The sequence below is a fragment of the Lipophrys pholis genome (assembly GCF_963383615.2).
Source record: "Lipophrys pholis genome assembly, chromosome: 19".
Lineage (NCBI taxonomy): Eukaryota > Metazoa > Chordata > Actinopteri > Blenniiformes > Blenniidae > Lipophrys > Lipophrys pholis.
In genome coordinates, this window is record NC_137647.1 from 26,041,725 (window position 1) to 26,061,018 (window position 19,294).

Consider the following 19,294-nt stretch of genomic DNA (forward strand, 5'->3'; position numbering starts at 1 on the left):
CCGCTATGAAGGAACACGCTATGAAGGAACACGCTATGAAGGAACACGCTATGAAGGAACACAGTATGAAGGAACACGCTATGAAGGAACACGCTATGAAGGAACACACTATGAAGGAACACAGTATGAAGGAACACACTATGAAGGAACACGCTATGAAGGAACACAGTATGAAGGAACACGCTATGAAGGAACACGCTATGAAGGAACACAGTATGAAGGAACCCGCTATGAAGGAACACGCTATGAAGGAACACGCTATGAAGGAACACGCTATGAAGGAACACGCTATGAAGGAACACAGTATGAAGGAACACGCTATGAAGGAACACGCTATGAAGGAACACAGTATGAAGGAACCCGCTATGAAGGAACACACTATGAAGGAACACAGTATGAAGGAACACGCTATGAAGGAACACGCTATGAAGGAACCCGCTATGAAGGAACACGCTATGAAGGAACACAGTATGAAGGAACACGCTATGAAGGAACACAGTATGAAGGAACACGCTATGAAGGAACCCACTATGAAGGAACACGCTATGAAGGAACACAGTATGAAGGAACACACTATGAAGGAACACAGTATGAAGGAACACAGTATGAAGGAACACGCTATGAAGGAACACGCTATGAAGGAACACGCTATGAAGGAACACGCTATGAAGGAACCCGCTATGAAGGAACACGCTATGAAGGAACACAGTATGAAGGAACACACTATGAAGGAACACAGTATGAAGGAACACAGTATGAAGGAACACGCTATGAAGGAACACAGTATGAAGGAACACGCTATGAAGGAACACAGTATGAAGGAACACACTATGAAGGAACACACTATGAAGGAACACAGTATGAAGGAACACAGTATGAAGGAACACAGTATGAAGGAACACGCTATGAAGGAACACAGTATGAAGGAACACGCTATGAAGGAACACGCTATGAAGGAACACACTATGAAGGAACACGCTATGAAGGAACACACTATGAAGGAACACAGTATGAAGGAACACGCTATGAAGGAACACAGTATGAAGGAACACGCTATGAAGGAACACGCTATGAAGGAACACGCTATGAAGGAACACGCTATGAAGGAACACAGTATGAAGGAACACACTATGAAGGAACACACTATGAAGGAACACACTATGAAGGAACACGCTATGAAGGAACACGCTATGAAGGAACACACTATGAAGGAACACAGTATGAAGGAACACAGTATGAAGGAACACGCTATGAAGGAACACAGTATGAAGGAACACGCTATGAAGGAACACGCTATGAAGGAACACAGTATGAAGGAACACGCTATGAAGGAACACAGTATGAAGGAACACAGTATGAAGGAACACGCTATGAAGGAACACACTATGAAGGAACACACTATGAAGGAACACGCTATGAAGGAACACGCTATGAAGGAACACACTATGAAGGAACACGCTATGAAGGAACACGCTATGAAGGAACACACTATGAAGGAACACACTATGAAGGAACCCGCTATGAAGGAACACACTATGAAGGAACACAGTATGAAGGAACACGCTATGAAGGAACACGCTATGAAGGAACACGCTATGAAGGAACACAGTATGAAGGAACACGCTATGAAGGAACACGCTATGAAGGAACACAGTATGAAGGAACCCGCTATGAAGGAACACACTATGAAGGAACACAGTATGAAGGAACACGCTATGAAGGAACACGCTATGAAGGAACACGCTATGAAGGAACACGCTATGAAGGAACACAGTATGAAGGAACACGCTATGAAGGAACACACTATGAAGGAACACACTATGAAGGAACACACTATGAAGGAACCCGCTATGAAGGAACACACTATGAAGGAACACAGTATGAAGGAACACGCTATGAAGGAACACGCTATGAAGGAACACGCTATGAAGGAACACAGTATGAAGGAACACGCTATGAAGGAACACGCTATGAAGGAACACAGTATGAAGGAACCCGCTATGAAGGAACACGCTATGAAGGAACACGCTATGAAGGAACACAGTATGAAGGAACACGCTATGAAGGAACACAGTATGAAGGAACACAGTATGAAGGAACACGCTATGAAGGAACACAGTATGAAGGAACACAGTATGAAGGAACACAGTATGAAGGAACACGCTATGAAGGAACACGCTATGAAGGAACACAGTATGAAGGAACACGCTATGAAGGAACACGCTATGAAGGAACACACTATGAAGGAACACACTATGAAGGAACACACTATGAAGGAACACACTATGAAGGAACACGCTATGAATTAACACAGTATGAAGGAACACGCTATGAAGGAACACAGTATGAAGGAACACGCTATGAAGGAACACGCTATGAAGGAACACAGTATGAAGGAACACGCTATGAAGGAACACGCTATGAAGGAACACAGTATGAAGGAACACGCTATGAAGGAACACGCTATGAAGGAACACGCTATGAAGGAACACAGTATGAAGGAACACGCTATGAAGGAACACACTATGAAGGAACACAGTATGAAGGAACACGCTATGAAGGAACACGCTATGAAGGAACACAGTATGAAGGAACACAGTATGAAGGAACACGCTATGAAGGAACACACTATGAAGGAACACGCTATGAAGGAACACACTATGAAGGAACACGCTATGAAGGAACACGCTATGAAGGAACACACTATGAAGGAACACGCTATGAAGGAACACGCTATGAAGGAACACACTATGAAGGAACACACTATGAAGGAACACGCTATGAAGGAACACGCTATGAAGGAACACGCTATGAAGGAACACGCTATGAAGGAACACAGTATGAAGGAACACGCTATGAAGGAACACGCTATGAAGGAACACGCTATGAAGGAACACGCTATGAAGGAACACAGTATGAAGGAACACGCTATGAAGGAACACGCTATGAAGGAACACAGTATGAAGGAACACGCTATGAAGGAACACGCTATGAAGGAACACAGTATGAAGGAACACGCTATGAAGGAACACGCTATGAAGGAACACACTATGAAGGAACACGCTATGAAGGAACACGCTATGAAGGAACACAGTATGAAGGAACACGCTATGAAGGAACACGCTATGAAGGAACACGCTATGAAGGAACACGCTATGAAGGAACACAGTATGAAGGAACACAGTATGAAGGAACACACTATGAAGGAACACGCTATGAAGGAACACGCTATGAAGGAACACGCTATGAAGGAACACGATATGAAGGAACCCGCTATGAAGGAACACGCTATGAAGGAACACAGTATGAAGGAACACAGTATGAAGGAACACGCTATGAAGGAACACGCTATGAAGGAACACACTATGAAGGAACACGCTATGAAGGAACACGATATGAAGGAACCCGCTATGAAGGAACACGCTATGAAGGAACACAGTATGAAGGAACACAGTATGAAGGAACACACTATGAAGGAACACGCTATGAAGGAACACACTATGAAGGAACACGCTATGAAGGAACACGATATGAAGGAACCCGCTATGAAGGAACACGCTATGAAGGAACACAGTATGAAGGAACACAGTATGAAGGAACACGCTATGAAGGAACACGCTATGAAGGAACACACTATGAAGGAACACGCTATGAAGGAACACGATATGAAGGAACCCGCTATGAAGGAACACGCTATGAAGGAACACAGTATGAAGGAACCCGCTATGAAGGAACACACTATGAAGGAACACACTATGAAGGAACACACTAAGCGGTCATATTTCTATCAGCAGCCTGTGGAGTCAGAGCAGGAGGTCTACAGTCTGTTAGAACATTATTAACACAAGGTACCTGGTACCGAGACATGAGCAGAAGCTCTAAGGTACCTGGTACCGAGACATGAGCAGAAGCTCTGAGGTACCTGGTACCGAGACATGAGCAGAATATCCTGAGTCTCGTCCACTTTGTCCCTCCAGCTGTGTTTCATTACAAAAGCTAAATCATGTAAAAGCGGCTCTGAATGGTTCCATTTCCTCGTGTGGGTTCTGGTAATAATAACAACTTTAATGGTGTTCAGCAGAACTCTCCATGAGGTGGTCCACAGGCAGTCTCCTTCTGAGTTTCACACTTTGTAAAGGCCACTTCACCCGTCTGCTGCCCTCACCCGTCTGCTGCCCTCCCCCGTCTGCTGCCCTCACCCGTCTGCTGCTCTCACCCGTCTGATTCCCTCCCCCGTCTGCTGCCCTCACCCGTCTGCTGCCCTCACCCGTCTGCTGCCCTCCCCCGTCTGCTGCCCTCCCCCGTCTGCTGCCCTCACCCGTCTGCAGCCCTCACCCGTCTGCTGCCCTCACCCGTCTGCTGCCCTCACCCGTCAGCTGCCCTCCCCCGTCTGCTGCCCTCACCCGTCTGCTGCTCTCACCCGTCTGCTGCCCTCCCCCGTCTGATTCCCTCCCCCGTCTGCTGCCCTCACCCGTCTGCTGCCCTCCCCCGTCTGCTGCCCTCCCCCGTCTGCAGCCCTCACCCGTCTGCAGCCCTCACCCGTCTGCTGCCCTCACCCGTCTGCAGCCCTCCCCCGTCTGCTGCCCTCACCCGTCTGCTGCCCTCCCCCGTCTGCTGCCCTCCCCCGTCTGCTGCCCTCCCCCGTCTGCTGCCCTCCCCCGTCTGCAGCCCTCACCCGTCTGCTGCCCTCCCCCGTCTGCTGCCCTCCCCCGTCTGATTCCCTCCCCCGTCTGCTGCCCTCCCCCGTCTGCTGCCCTCACCCGTCTGCTGCCCTCCCCCGTCTGCTGCCCTCACCCGTCTGCTGCCCTCCCCCGTCTGCAGCCCTCACCCGTCTGCTGCCCTCCCCCGTCTGCAGCCCTCACCCGTCTGCAGCCCTCACCCGTCTGCTGCCCTCCCCCGTCTGCTGCCCTCCCCCGTCTGATTCCCTCCCCCGTCTGCTGCCCTCCCCCGTCTGCTGCCCTCACCCGTCTGCTGCCCTCCCCCGTCTGATTCCCTCCCCCGTCTGCTGCCCTCACCCGTCTGCTGCCCTCACCCGTCTGCTGCCCTCCCCCGTCTGCTGCCCTCCCCCGTCTGCTGCCCTCACCCGTCTGCAGCCCTCACCCGTCTGCAGCCCTCACCCGTCTGCTGCCCTCACCCGTCTGCTGCCCTCACCCGTCTGCTGCCCTCCCCCGTCTGCTGCCCTCACCCGTCTGCTGCCCTCCCCCGTCTGATTCCCTCCCCCGTCTGCTGCCCTCCCCCGTCTGCTGCCCTCACCTGTCTGCTGAGCTTCACAGAGAGGATGTTGTTGGGGTAGCTGTAGTTGCAGATCTCCGTCCCCTTCTTGAAGTGATAGATGTTCATGCGCTGTGGCCTGGCGGTGCTCACCACCACCACCAGACTGCTGGAGAAGAGACGCTCCACGATGAAGACATCCGGAGTATCTGCTGAGGAGACGCAGACACCGGTGACACCAAAACCCTCCTTTTCCTGCCTGCTCCACAGAAACTACAGCTTTTGTCAAGTATAACATTATAAAATATATATATATATATATAAAATCCAAAGCTTTGTTGAATCTTTACTTTTTAATGTCGAACATGTTTTGGGTTTATTCCGTCGTTAGTTCAGTCTTTAGGAGGAGGTAATACTCTGATTCAGCACCAACCTGCTCCACGTTCCTCCCGATTCCATTTTAAATCTAAATCATGCTCACAAACTGGATCACTGAAAGGTCTGATTGTTGTTTAGGGTCGAAAGAAATTCATTCTCACTACCAGGGGGGCTCCTTTACTGCTTTATTTAATAAAGATCATTTAGTATATGACTCTGTCGCGGGGTCCACCCAACAACCTTCCCAAAAATGGGAAAAACGATGGCGTAGTCGTCAGCTGTGTTGTTTTTCTAATTTATTGTTCAGGCCTCGCCAAAACAGTGATCATATTATTTACAAAGTGCAAAACAAATGGAAAAATACCCAACTAGGAAAATAAACAAAGCAAAGAAAACTCTATATACAAATCAGTACAGGTCTATATACATAAGAGTTAATCCTCAACTCCAGGATATAAGAATAATGCTCCTCAGGTCAGTACTTGTCACCACCTCTCTAACAAGAGTCCAACTCCCCATCAGGCCCAGCGCGGCCCGTTTTATCCGATTAGCCCCTCCCACTGGGCGTAACCTTTTGCGGACAAAAGTTCTTATTTTTTCTGAAACCCAAATCCTACTACATAAGTAAATATATTTTCTATAATTTATCTAAGCAATAATTAACTATAAATTACCCCTTACTGACAGGATTTATGCATGCTTACAATAACCCCTCAGTAACCCCGGCAATAACGTTTTAAAGGAAATAAATAATAATAGTGTTCACGTGACTGCGAAACCTTCCGGGCCCACACCTTTTAAGCTGGCTGGTGGTATGACCCGGGTTCGCCAGTCACCCTGCAGGCGCGCCACTGCCAGCTGCCCTCCGCTACACTGGGAGGTGAGTGAAGGTGTATGTGTGTGTGAGAATGTATGCGAGAGAAATCGTACCGCTACAAGTGTGCACCCTTGGTCACGATACTGACAAAAGAGGGAAACTGGCTTGTATGTGAGTGCAGGTTATTGCAGAGTAGGTAAGTGAGTGGGTGTCCGGGTGTGGGTGTGTGTGCGCGCATTACGCGGCGGGTGCGCCGCGATGAAATGCGCCACGTCAGCGCGCGTGATGGAGCCGCTCCATCACATCATCCCCCTCCTCCCGGAGGTTGACGATGTGCGGCAACCTAGATAGGTAATCTGCCACCACATTTGCCTGGCCTGCCCGGTGCCGGATTGTGAACCGGAATGGCTGTAGTGAGAGGTACCATCGGGTCAGGCGGGCATTGTTGTCCTTCATGGAGTCAATCCAGGTGAGTGCTCGGTGATCGGTTTCTAGATCAAACTCCCGTCCCAGTAGGTAGTAGCGCAAGCTCTCCAGCGCCCACTTAATGGCCAGGCCCTCCTTCTCCACTGTGGAATACCTGGTCTCCCGTGGCTGGAGTTTGCGACTAAGATACAAGATTGGATGCTCCTCCCCTGGGTCCCCTTGGGCCAAAACCGCTCCAAGGCCGACTGCTGAGGCATCCACTTGAACCAAAAACCGTTGGGTGAAATCGGGGCTCTTAAGTACAGGTGAAGAACATAACCTGTCCTTTAGAGTGCAGAAGGCTGCCTCGCATTCTGCAGTCCATGTCACAGGGTTCTTCTGGTCCTTGCAGGTCAGGGCAGTCAGTGGAGCTGCAACCGTGGCAAACTGGGGCCCAAAGCGTCGGTACCAGCCAACCAAACCCAAAAAGGACCGTACCTCCTTCTTGGTGTGAGGTCGAGGGCAGTTGCGGATAGCTTCCACCTTATCCACTTGCGGTCTCACCTCTCCTCGTCCCAGCTGGTAACCCAGGTAGCGTGTCTCCTGCTGGGCCCACTCACACTTGGAAGGGTTGAGTGTCAACCCAGCCTTCTGGATCTCTCGCAGCACCAAGGACAGATGTTGGACATGCTCTTCCCACGAGTGGCTGAAAATGACAACGTCATCCAGGTATGCTGCACTGCAGTGGTCCAAACCTTGAAGGACTTTATCCATCAGCCGCTGGAACGTGGCGGGTGCTCCATGAAGACCAAATGGCATGACTGTAAACTGGAACAGACCCGCTGGTGTCCGGAAGGCTGTATATGGCCTGCACGTCTTCTCCAGCGGCACCTGCCAGTATCCTTTACACAGATCCAAGGTGGTGATGTATCTGGCAGCTCCAATCCTCTCCAGCAGGTCATCAATCCTTGGCATCGGGTAAGCGTCAAACGCTGAGATGGAGTTGAGTTTTCGGAAGTCAATGCAGATCCGGAGCGAACCATCCTTCTTAAATACTATAACCACCGGACTGCACCACTCTGAGTTTGAAGGCTCAATCACTCCCAGCTTCAGCATCTCTTTCACCTCCTGCTGCAGCCTTCCAACCAGATGTTGTGGAACCCGGTAACAGCGTTGGCGAATGGGCTGTCCCTCCTTCAGGTGAACGGCATGCTCAACCAAGGTGGTCTGTCCTGGGCTGGATGCAAAGAGGGAGGAAACCCCCTGAAAAATCTGTCGAAGCTGGGCTGCCTGTTCTGGCTCAAGATGTGCTAGCACTGGACTGGTAGTCCTGGTTAGGTCCTCCACGCCCTCCAGGTCCTCCTCCATTTCCTCCTCTGGCTCCACCTTCCTCACCAACAGCGATTGGACCGGAGGCTGATACAGACGCTCCTTCCACTCCTTCAGCAGGTTGATATGGTACGTCTGTTTGGTTTTTTTCTTCTCTGGGCAATGAAGCTCATAGGTGACTGGGCCCATTCTACGGCTGACCACGTATGGCCCTTGCCATTTCGCCAGGAGCTTGTTGCTGGAAGATGGGAGGAGCAACAGGACCTTTTGGCCCGGTTGGAACTCCCGGTGTCGTGCCTGCTGGTCATACCAGGTCTTCTGGGTCTTCTGGGCCTCCCGCAGGTTCATCTCTGCCTCTTCCTGGTATTGAGACAGCCGTTCTCTCATCTCCAGAACAAACTGTACCACGCCTCGGTCACTTGGCTCGGTGGGTGGTCCCTCCCAGCTCTTCCGGATCAGATCCAACGGCCCCTGGACATCCCAGCCATACAACAACTCAAAAGGTGAGAAACCTGTCGACGCCTGGGGAACTTCTCTGTAGGCGAAGAGCAGGAACGGCAGCCAGCGGTCCCAGTCCTTGCCGGTGTCATCCACAAATTTCTGGAGCATCCTTTTGAGCGTCTGGTTGAACCGCTCCACTAGCCCATCCGTCTGTGGGTGGTATGGGGTAGTCTTGATTGCAGAGATGCCCAGTTGTTTGTTGAATTGTTGCATTAGCCTTGAGGTAAAGTTCGTTCCCTGGTCAGTCAGGATCTCCTCTGGTATCCCCACCCTGGAAAAGAGTTGTACCAATGCACGCAGAACATTGGCAGTAGTGATGGTACGCAGTGGGAAAGCTTCCGGAAACCGGGTGGCATAGTCACATACCACCAGGATGTACTGGTGACCACTGCTGCTCTTCACCAACGGGCCTACAATGTCCATGGCAATTCTGCGAAAGGGAGTGGATATGATAGGTAGTGGTTGCAGGAATGCTCGGGCTGATTTTCGGGTAGCACATGTCATCTGGCATGTTGGGCATGTTGTGCAATATTTCTGTACATCAGTATACATGGATGGCCAATAAAACCGTGAACTAATGCGGAGAAAGGTTTTGTGACGGCCAAGGTGTCCAGACCAAGGGAGTGTGTGTGCAAGGTGCATTATCAGTGGTCTGCAACTGGCTGGCACTACCAGGCGTTTCTGATCCCCCTCTATTGCATACAACACCTCCTGCTCAACAACGAACTTCTGGCGGCCCACCAAAGTTTCACTAGTCCCCTCCTCTACTTTAGCAAACAATGGTTTCAAAGTGTCATCCCCTCTTTGAAGCACAGAAACATTCTCAGGTACAGCCCACAAAACATTGGTTTTTTCTGGCTCGGTCGTCTTCTGCTGCTTTTCAAAGCGGCGTTGGCGACGTGATTTTTTTGGCCCCTTGGTGCCACCCTCACACAGACTATAGTCAAAGTCTGGGAGTGGTTGGACACCAGCTTTGGCTTGAGCTCGGGTGATCACAGGACAAGACATAGTCACATTACATTCACTCTCATCCCCACAGTCTTTTTCTTCAAGCAGTTCATGTTCATTCAGTAGCTCTAGGAGTACTGGAAAGTCCCACCCCAAAATAGCATCCACAGGCAAGTGCTCCACCACCCCAACAGTCACCATATACGGTTGATCATTGATAATAACAGTGACATCTGCCTTAGGGTAGGGATGCTTATCCCCATGAACACACAGTATTTCCTCCTGTCTGCCATAGTCCACACTGCTCAGGGGTACCATACTCTTTTTTATCAAAGACAGGTAGCTACCCGTGTCCAACAGAGCAGTGACTTGCTGTCCATTAATAATAACAGTCTTATAGCGCTGTACAACAGTTTTGTCCTCCTCCGGGGCCAACTCAGGCCGTGGTGCATAGCACGCGCCAGAGACCTTAGCTTTCCGGATGGGGCACACGGAAGCTTTGTGTCCAGTCTGCTGACAGTAATAACAAACGAAGTCCTTACCGGCTGGTTGTTGGTTGGTGGTGGTGCTGGTGGTACCTGATGCATACGGGCGACTCTCTCTCCTTGCCGGTTGGAACAGGTCTGGTCGTAGGGCTGGTCGGTGGGGTGCGCTGGTCGAGCGTGCAGTCGGTCCTCCACTCCGAGCGTTGAGGTACTGCAGAGCCAGTTTAGCCGCCGTCTGCCCCTCCTGTGGTTCATGTTCTTTCACCCAGGTTCTCATCTCTCCAGGCAGGACGCGAAGCAGCTGCTCCAGGATGATGGCCTCACCGATCTCCTCTTTGCTGTGCTGCTCAGGTCGAATCCAGCGTCGGTAGAGTCCCCTCATGCGGTGGTAGGTTTCCGTCGGAGTCTCCCCAGGTGGTATGATGGTCGACCTGAACCTCTGCCGGTATGTCTCAGGGGAGATGTCAAACTTTGACAACAGTGCCTCCCTCAGGTCGGGGTAATGGTGGGCTCTTTCCTCATCCATCGCGGTGTAGGCCTCCAACGCCTTACCAGACAGCAGTGGAACGAGTCTGCAAGCCCACTCATCCTCCGGCCACTTCCAGGTCTTTGCAATGCGCTCAAAGCGTAATAAATAGTTCTCGATGTCCTCCCCTGTTTGATATGGAGGGATTTTTGGTTGTGAATAGTGTCTTGGTGGGTCTGGTCTGAGGTTGGGGTCCATCACCTGCGACATCGGTGACACTGACCCCTGCCTATCTCGTGTGCGTGGTGCGGGGGTTGGTAAAACCAGTCTAGGGCTGCTGGCAGTCATGGTGCTGGGTGTTATGGCTGCAGCTCCCGGACCCAGAGCTGGTAGATGAGGATGTGCTTCAGGCTGCAGAGAAAGCCTCAAACCTCGAAGCTCCTCCAGCAGGACCACCTCTCTCCGCTCCTGTGCCATCAGGAAGTCCCTCATCATGGCGCTAAGCTCTCCTCCTGATGATGTCCCTGACGAGCCGGCAGCAAAACAGGGTTGCACCTTTTCCTCCTCTGCGGAAGATGTCGGTTCTGTTTCCCATGCCTGCTCTTCCTCCTCGGCTGCCGCCTCAGCCTGTGTTCGCTGGGAGCGCAGTCCTGTACGCTGTTTTGGAAGGCGAGTGAGCTTCTTACGACTAGCCATCCCACTTCTGACACCATATGTCGCGGGGTCCACCCAACAACCTTCCCAAAAATGGGAAAAACGATGGCGTAGTCGTCAGCTGTGTTGTTTTTCTAATTTATTGTTCAGGCCTCGCCAAAACAGTGATCATATTATTTACAAAGTGCAAAACAAATGGAAAAATACCCAACTAGGAAAATAAACAAAGCAAAGAAAACTCTATATACAAATCAGTACAGGTCTATATACATAAGAGTTAATCCTCAACTCCAGGATATAAGAATAATGCTCCTCAGGTCAGTACTTGTCACCACCTCTCTAACAAGAGTCCAACTCCCCATCAGGCCCAGCGCGGCCCGTTTTATCCGATTAGCCCCTCCCACTGGGCGTAACCTTTTGCGGACAAAAGTTCTTATTTTTTCTGAAACCCAAATCCTACTACATAAGTAAATATATTTTCTATAATTTATCTAAGCAATAATTAACTATAAATTACCCCTTACTGACAGGATTTATGCATGCTTACAATAACCCCTCAGTAACCCCGGCAATAACGTTTTAAAGGAAATAAATAATAATAGTGTTCACGTGACTGCGAAACCTTCCGGGCCCACACCTTTTAAGCTGGCTGGTGGTATGACCCGGGTTCGCCAGTCACCCTGCAGGCGCGCCACTGCCAGCTGCCCTCCGCTACACTGGGAGGTGAGTGAAGGTGTATGTGTGTGTGAGAATGTATGCGAGAGAAATCGTACCGCTACAAGTGTGCACCCTTGGTCACGATACTGACAAAAGAGGGAAACTGGCTTGTATGTGAGTGCAGGTTATTGCAGAGTAGGTAAGTGAGTGGGTGTCCGGGTGTGTGTGTCCGGGTGTGGGTGTGTGTGCGCGCATTACGCGGCGGGTGCGCCGCGATGAAATGCGCCACGTCAGCGCGCGTGATGGAGCCGCTCCATCACAGACTCGAACTTCAAACATGTGCATATTTGATATTTTTCACCCTGAAGTAACTCAGTAACAAAAGCTTTTTAATTGATAACTGGTTCTTAAAACTTCAGGTCATTAATGTTTGGAAGTCGGCTTGCGGACCACAGAGTGTGGGGACGGGTGTGTCCGGCCCTCGCCCATAGCCAGCTGGGATTGGCTCCAGCAACCCTGAACAGGATAAGCGGTGTGAAGGAGGATTACACAGCTACTGATCAATACTGATGTTAACTGCATGTTACCAGCTCAGACTTTGCTTTACACACTCAGATCAGTTTAGAACTTTGGACAAGAGGGTCAGATTAACTGTGAAAGAGGCATGAGACCGTATTTGGGAAACATAACTCATAATGTGATACAAAGAGAAGACGTATATCTGTTTAAGGTAGTACTAACAGCAAGCAAGAAAGTGATGACCAGATTGTGGTACAAGGTGGAGCCGCCGACCCGGGAGCGGTGGTTACGTGTTGAGGGATTATTAGTAATGGAGAGACTCACTCACAAACTCAGATTACAGGAGTCTCATTATGAAGAAAAGTGGGACAAATGGACTGACTTCAGGAGGACAGAGGAGGACACCGCCACCACTGGACAATAGAGACTTTGGTTGATGAAAGATGGATAGATTTTGTATATTTGTTTTGCCCCGACACTGGAACTGTGAAAACTGAAAAAATTTCAATAAAAATTAAGTTTAAAAAAAAAAAGAAAAAAGAAAGAGTCATTAGACCAGGAACTAACCCAATAAGACCTTCTGAAGGACTCTCAGGTAACTTGTTCTCCTATTACAGCACTTTCATATTTGGATTCTTTTAGTTTTTCAATGGGATTTCCAATCTGTTGAGCCATAAAGGAATAGTATAAAAATAGTTGTTGGTAATAATTGTATTGTTTGTTTTGTTAAAAAAAAAATTTAATAATTAGTGATTATTAAATTTTGTGTGATGAACCTGAAAATAGAATTAATTGCAATTAATAACTTTGATAACGAGCCAGCATTATTTATCATGAGACTAAACTAGTGTGTGTGTGTGTGTGTGTGTGTGTGTGTGTGTGTGTGTGTGTGTGTGTGTGTGTGTGTGTGTGTGTGTGTGTGTGTGTGTGTGTGTGTGTGTGTGTGTGTGTGTGTGTGTGTGGCCCCTGAACTAGAAACTACAACTGACCAGAAGCTGCCAGTGTCTCATGTCTCACAGTGTAGTGTACTGATTTAGAGAGTGTGTTTTACTCTCATCCTGTGAGTAACTGAATAATTGAGGGAAGATGTTGACGGTGCAAGACTGACCACTGTCATGGATGCAGTCCAGTTTATCCACCAACGTCAGAGAGAACAGCTTGTAGCCACTCCTGGTTCCCAAAGCCAGAGACCTGCAAAACACACACACACACACACACACACACACACACACACACACACACACACACACACACACACACACACACACACACACACACACACACACACACACACACACACACACACACACACACACACACACACACACACACACACACACACACACACAGTTGAAACACTCAAAGCTTTCAGGATGCTTTCTATTTATTGTGTGTGTGTGTGTGTGTGTGTGTGTGTGTGTGTGTGTGTGTGTGTGTGTGTGTGTGTGTGTGTGTGTGTGTGTGTGTGTGTGTGTCACAGTGGCTGTCCATATCTTCAAGCTGGAGCACCTGGGACCAAGGCTCTCCCTCTCCTGTCCATGTAGCGCCCTCTAGTGGAGAGAGGCCCTAGTAAGTAACTAATGTTGGTGGACAACTAAGAAGGTTCTGACCGCCTGCTTCATGTCTCTAAAGCCAAGTTCTGGAGGTTCTGCGGAGGAGAATCTATGGATTGTAGATGTTTCTCCCACACATTCTACAGATGTATGATTTCATTTAAATCTGGGAAATTTGGAGGCAAAGTCATCACCTCAAACTCTCCTTGAAACATTTTTCCACTCTGACTTTGTGTGTTTTGGTGAACTCAGTGAACTCAGACGGTTCAGGTTCCATGAGCAGGTGCTGGAGTAATGCTCAGGTAAGAGCTACGTGTCAAACTAAAATCCACATGAAGAGCAGGACCAAAGACTTCTCAGCAGAACATTGCACAAAGCATCACACTGAGTACAACAACCTGAGTACTCTCTAAACCTGAGTACTCTCTAAACCTGAGTACTCTCTAAACAGTCAGAACTACACCAGTGCTGCTGTGCTGCGACTCCACAAGCTGACTGAGGACTGAGAGTTCATACAAGGGGCTTTTCCACCGGAAAGAACCAGGTGCTAGTTCGGAGCCAGGGCCAGACTCAGCACCAGTTCTTTCAAAGCCCCGGCCTACCAGGGGCTAAACTGCTGCTACGCTGGCCCCACTTCGTTGCTGAGCCAGAGAGGAGCTAGACTGGGACCCGACGCGTCATCAGCTGGGGGCGGAGTTATCTCTGGAGTTATCTCTGGAGGTATCTCTGGAGGTATCTCTGGAGTTATCTCTGGAGTTATCTCTGGAGTTATCTCTGGAGTTATCTCTGGAGTTATCTCTGGAGGTATCTCTGGGGGTATCTCTGGAGGTATCTCTGGAGGTATCTCTGGAGGTATCTCTGGAGTTATCTCTGGAGGTATCTCTGGAGGTATCTCTGGAGCTATCTCTGGGGGTATCTCTGGAGGTATCTCTGGAGTTATCTCTGGAGTTATCTCTGGAGGTATCTCTGGAGGTATCTCTGGAGCTATCTCTGGAGGTATCTCTGGAGGTATCTCTGGAGGTATCTCTGGAGCTATCTCTGGAGGTATCTCTGGAGCTATCTCTGGAGGTATCTCTGGAGCTATCTCTGGAGCTATCTCTGGAGGTATCTCTGGAGGTATCTCTGGAGCTATCTCTGGAGGTATCTCTGGAGCTATCTCTGGAGTTATCTCTGGAGGTATCTCTGGAGGTATCTCTGGAGGTATCGCTACCTAAAAGGCAGAAGCGAGGCTGAACCGGCTTTCTGAAAACTCCAGCGAACACGGAGCCCCAGAGTGGTTATAGAGAAAAACATTTTAAATACGCGTGGGAATGATATAATAAGTCGCTTCCTGAAGTTAATAATATGAGGGAACGGGATTATTTAATTCGCGTTCGCGGAACCGCGGCTCTCGAGACGCTGCCGCGCTCCTCCGCTGTCAGTCAGCTACGTCGGATATAATTTGGAAGCAGTTTTCCATTGTGGTTTATTTTTCACACTTTTCGTGGTGACATTATTAGAACTAACGTCACGTCCAGGTCTTATTTCACCTTCTGACCGCCGGCTGAGGCGCTGCAGCCGCTGAGCAAGGCCGTATGAGGCCGCTCCGCTCCGAGACGCTCCAATATTATTTTCTAACCCACAGAACTACTTTATAATAAATACTTTTGGTTCATCAGCAACTAAAAAACAAACTACAAACTACTGTAAATGAAAGCTGGATGTTATAGGTATAAAATGAGCCTTTTAACGGCTTCATGTGAAAGAAGTTTAATCAGTGTGTTTACGGAGGTTACCATGGAAACAGTTTTTAGAGCTTCGTTCTATCATTGTAAACCTCCATTCTTCATGTTGAAGCTTTTGATTCAGACACTCCCAGAAATAGAGTGAAAGGAGCAGAAATTCACTATGTAAAGCCCACATGTTGAAAAATAAGCCCCAAACTCATACATGCGTTATTTATTTCCCCTCTATGTCCACTCTGGAGCTCTGGACTAAAGCAAGACGGACGTGAAAAAACACCAATAGAGAGACGAAGAGACGTAATGTCTTCTGGCTCTTTGGTTCATCAGAGGTTCTGGTCAGACTAGATGAAGCGACCCGGACTAAACCACTGGTACAGTCCGTCTCCTGGTTCCTGGACGAGGCTGTCAGCGCCACATTGGTGAAATCAGTGACGTTTCACGTTTTGGAGTGACGCAGTGACGTAGCTCTACTGGCTCCGCTAACGGTGGAAAAAGAACCGGTTCTTTGGTGGTGCTCATTTAAGAACCGGCTCTGGCACCGGCCCTGAACTAGAACCTGGTTCTTTTTGGTGGAAAAGCCCTAAGAGAGAACAACCAATCCCATGCTGGAGTCCCATTCTTCAGCTGTTTCTGGCAAGTAACAAACAAAATGTTTTACCAAATGAAGCGTGGCGGTCCCACCGTGGCTGGAGCACGTTAGCAGCAGATTAATATTATGAAATCAAGCATGTAGAAAGAATTGAGCTTCTCTCATGACTGAGAGACTCGCTGAAAAACAGAAACTCCACAGACGTGTCGTCTGAACTGTGTTCCATGATGAATTCATTAATAAGGCTCATGAATACTTGGAGGTGACAGTGCAGTGTTTCCCGAGTGTTTAACATGCTTTGCTGGAATACAAGAACTTTCTTAAAATGTTTGACTTTTGATATGAAACATAATCAGATATCAGTGAGCAACCTGATCATGAAATAGGAAGTTTACTCTTTTCCATTAAAACTTGCTGAATCATTCACTGTGTGCTCATTGACACTATTTCAGTTGTGTGATGATCACAAAACTCACACAGACAGTACAACTGTTACTACCTGGGAAGGATTGGTCTGTTAAAGTAATCTTTAGTTTTTGAGCTCTGAGGTTTTGAACAGTTTCATGAGAAGTGATATCTGAACCTCCTGGATCAGAGAGTAAGCTGTGGCCCACAGGCACCTGCACCATCCACCGTCTTTACTTGGCCTCCAGCAAACATTACGGAGGATTCCCCTGAATTAGAACACTATCCCTTTAATACGTGACAGGAAACATGAGAGCCAGAAGACTTCAGTAGCTTTCTTTTTCTTCTCATGTGGCCCGACACCAAAAGAATGATTTGATATTTTTGCACGGTGGATCAGCAGCTACACCTCTGCACTGATCACTTCATATCTACAGAGCAGCCGGAGGAACCAGACCAGGTGATCTACACCGGGTCAAGAGGTCCTGGAGCGAGAGCGGTCCAACAGGAGCTCAAACTAAAACCATCAGACTGATCCTGGAACCACCTCTGGCTTACATCGGACTATGTTTGCAGTCTGTCACACTGTAAATGAGTCGGTGAGGGACCCAAACTGACACTGAACAAGTTCAAACCACCTGGAATCAGAACTTCAACACTGATCCACTGCATGTATACCAGGACAAAGACAACAGTTCAATTAAACGTCTTCAGGCTCATTATGACTGATATGCTATGCATGAGGCCTTCCATCCATATTCATTACATTTGTTCGTCTCCTCCAAGCTGACAGATCTGAATCAAATGTTTCAGAACCACTGGTCAGGTGTTAAAGGTCCTCACAGACATGCAACCCCGCCTCCCATTGTTCCTGTTCATGAACACCAGTGACCCCTCCCTCCCCTCCTCCTCATCATCATCACTGACTTCCTTCTTCTCTCAGAACAAAACACTCAACTCTTCTTTTTAGTCAGAATGTTCAGTTAGTGGATGATTACATGTTAAACCCTCATTAGACATATAAAGGCAAGTGGTGGTGTTCCTGTGCTTCAACTACAACAATGGACACACTCAGTGTCATCAGCAGTGGGTTTCCACCCATTACTTCAAGTTACTGTGTTATAATTATGGTTTTTAACTTTGGTGACTTCATCTGAAAGGATTCAAAGCTACAACAGCGCTGACAACATGAACACAACATCACCTGGGGAGTTATTACAAGCAGTTCAAAGGGGTTTTTCTCAAAGTGTCAGGCAGAGACGCTCTGTGGGACACTGGTGGGACACTGGTGGGATACTGGTGGGATACTGGTGGGACACTGGTGGGATACTGGTGGGACACTGGTGGGATACTGGTGGGACACTGGTGGGACACTGGTGGGACACTGGTGGGCTCTGTAAGGGCTGAGCAGCAGGAAGATCCGGGGGGGAACATTGGAAACTCTCAATACTTTCATTAAAACACACTTTCATGGCTTATTCTGCTGGAGTTGTAATGGGGACGGATTAAAATCATAAATATCCTTAAAAAGGCCTTTTGTATGACAATCTGAACAGATTAAACTAATTATGAGACTAAAAGAAATCTGGATTGAACTTTTTGGAAGAAGAACATATTATTGTGCTGGTGAAGCTTCATTAGTTTCAGACTCGTTTCATCAAATGAATATAAAATCCTCATTCCCTGCTCCACTTCCACAGCGTTACAGTTTAGAAACTAACGTGTTTGTCCTCCTGAATAGACGATCAGGACTAACTGGGTCATAAACTTGTGCTCGGTTGTCAGGATTGACCATCTTGTGAACATTTGAAAGAAACTTCACAAATGACTGTAACGTGCCGGCCTGTCTGAGCCCTCTGGCGGGCCGGGGTGGCCCGCGGCCCGCATGTTGGACGCCCGTCCTCAGCTGTTTTTAATACTAAGGTGTAAACGCATCAGTTCCAGGACAGCCGCACTACTTTGTCCCTCTTTACCGGACTCATCCGCCCGCCTGCTTACGTGGAGTCCTGGTTGAAGGAGGCGCAGCCCAGCCGGAGCCCCGGCGGCCCCTCCGCTCCCTCCTCGCTCTCCATCCCGAGTCCCGGCGACCTCCTTTCCTCCCTCCGCCCTGGATTGGAGGCCTGGGATCGGCTGCACCTCGTCGCGCGATGTCGGCGATAGACGGCTCCAATGTGGCAGAAATATAGGAGGCGAGACACCGAGACAGGAACCGTGGCTTTCCCCGCCCCTGGAGGCGCAGAGCCCGGAGCCGGCGGTCGGTGATGCGGGAACAGGAACCGGCGGTCGGTGATCAGGGAACCGGAGCGGGAGGTCGGTGATCTGGATTCGGGGAAGCGGTGCAGGCAAGCAGCAAAACAAGAACAGCTGACAGCGCTACGTCACACCTCCGCCTCTCCTGATTGGCTAATCGACGACCCACGTTTGTATCAAGGTTTTGATTGGTAGGCTGGAGAAAGCTGGGTTCTTCTTCTTCTTCTTCTTCTTCTTCTTCTTCTTCTTCTTCTTCTTCTTCTTCTTCTTCTTCTTCTTCTTCTTCTTCTTCTTCTTCTTCTTCTTCTTCTTCTTCTTCTTCTTCTTCTTCTTCTTCTTCTTCTTCTTCTTCTTCTTCTTCTTCTTCTTCTTCTTCTTCTTCTTCTTCTTCTTCTTCCTTTTC

The 19,294-nt window shown here is 48.9% G+C and overlaps 1 protein-coding gene across 2 annotated transcripts in view; it reads right to left on the reverse strand.

Annotated features, from left to right (window-relative positions):
• Window positions 1–19,294, reverse strand: part of wipi1 (WD repeat domain, phosphoinositide interacting 1) — a 34,247-nt gene extending 14,953 nt beyond the window's left edge. Inside the window, exons 1-3 of one of the 2 annotated variants that reach the window (XM_080488098.1) lie at window positions 18,640–19,294; window positions 13,479–13,561; window positions 5,254–5,420 (exon numbers count right to left, since the gene is read on the reverse strand). In XM_080488098.1, the coding sequence (XP_080344224.1) occupies window positions 5,254–5,420; window positions 13,479–13,561; window positions 18,640–18,713 (324 nt within the window). In that variant the 5' untranslated portion in view covers window positions 18,714–19,294. Of the gene's footprint in view, window positions 1–5,253; window positions 5,424–13,478; window positions 13,562–18,639 lie in introns of both variants that reach the window. The other variant, XM_080488097.1, reaches the window with a different exon arrangement.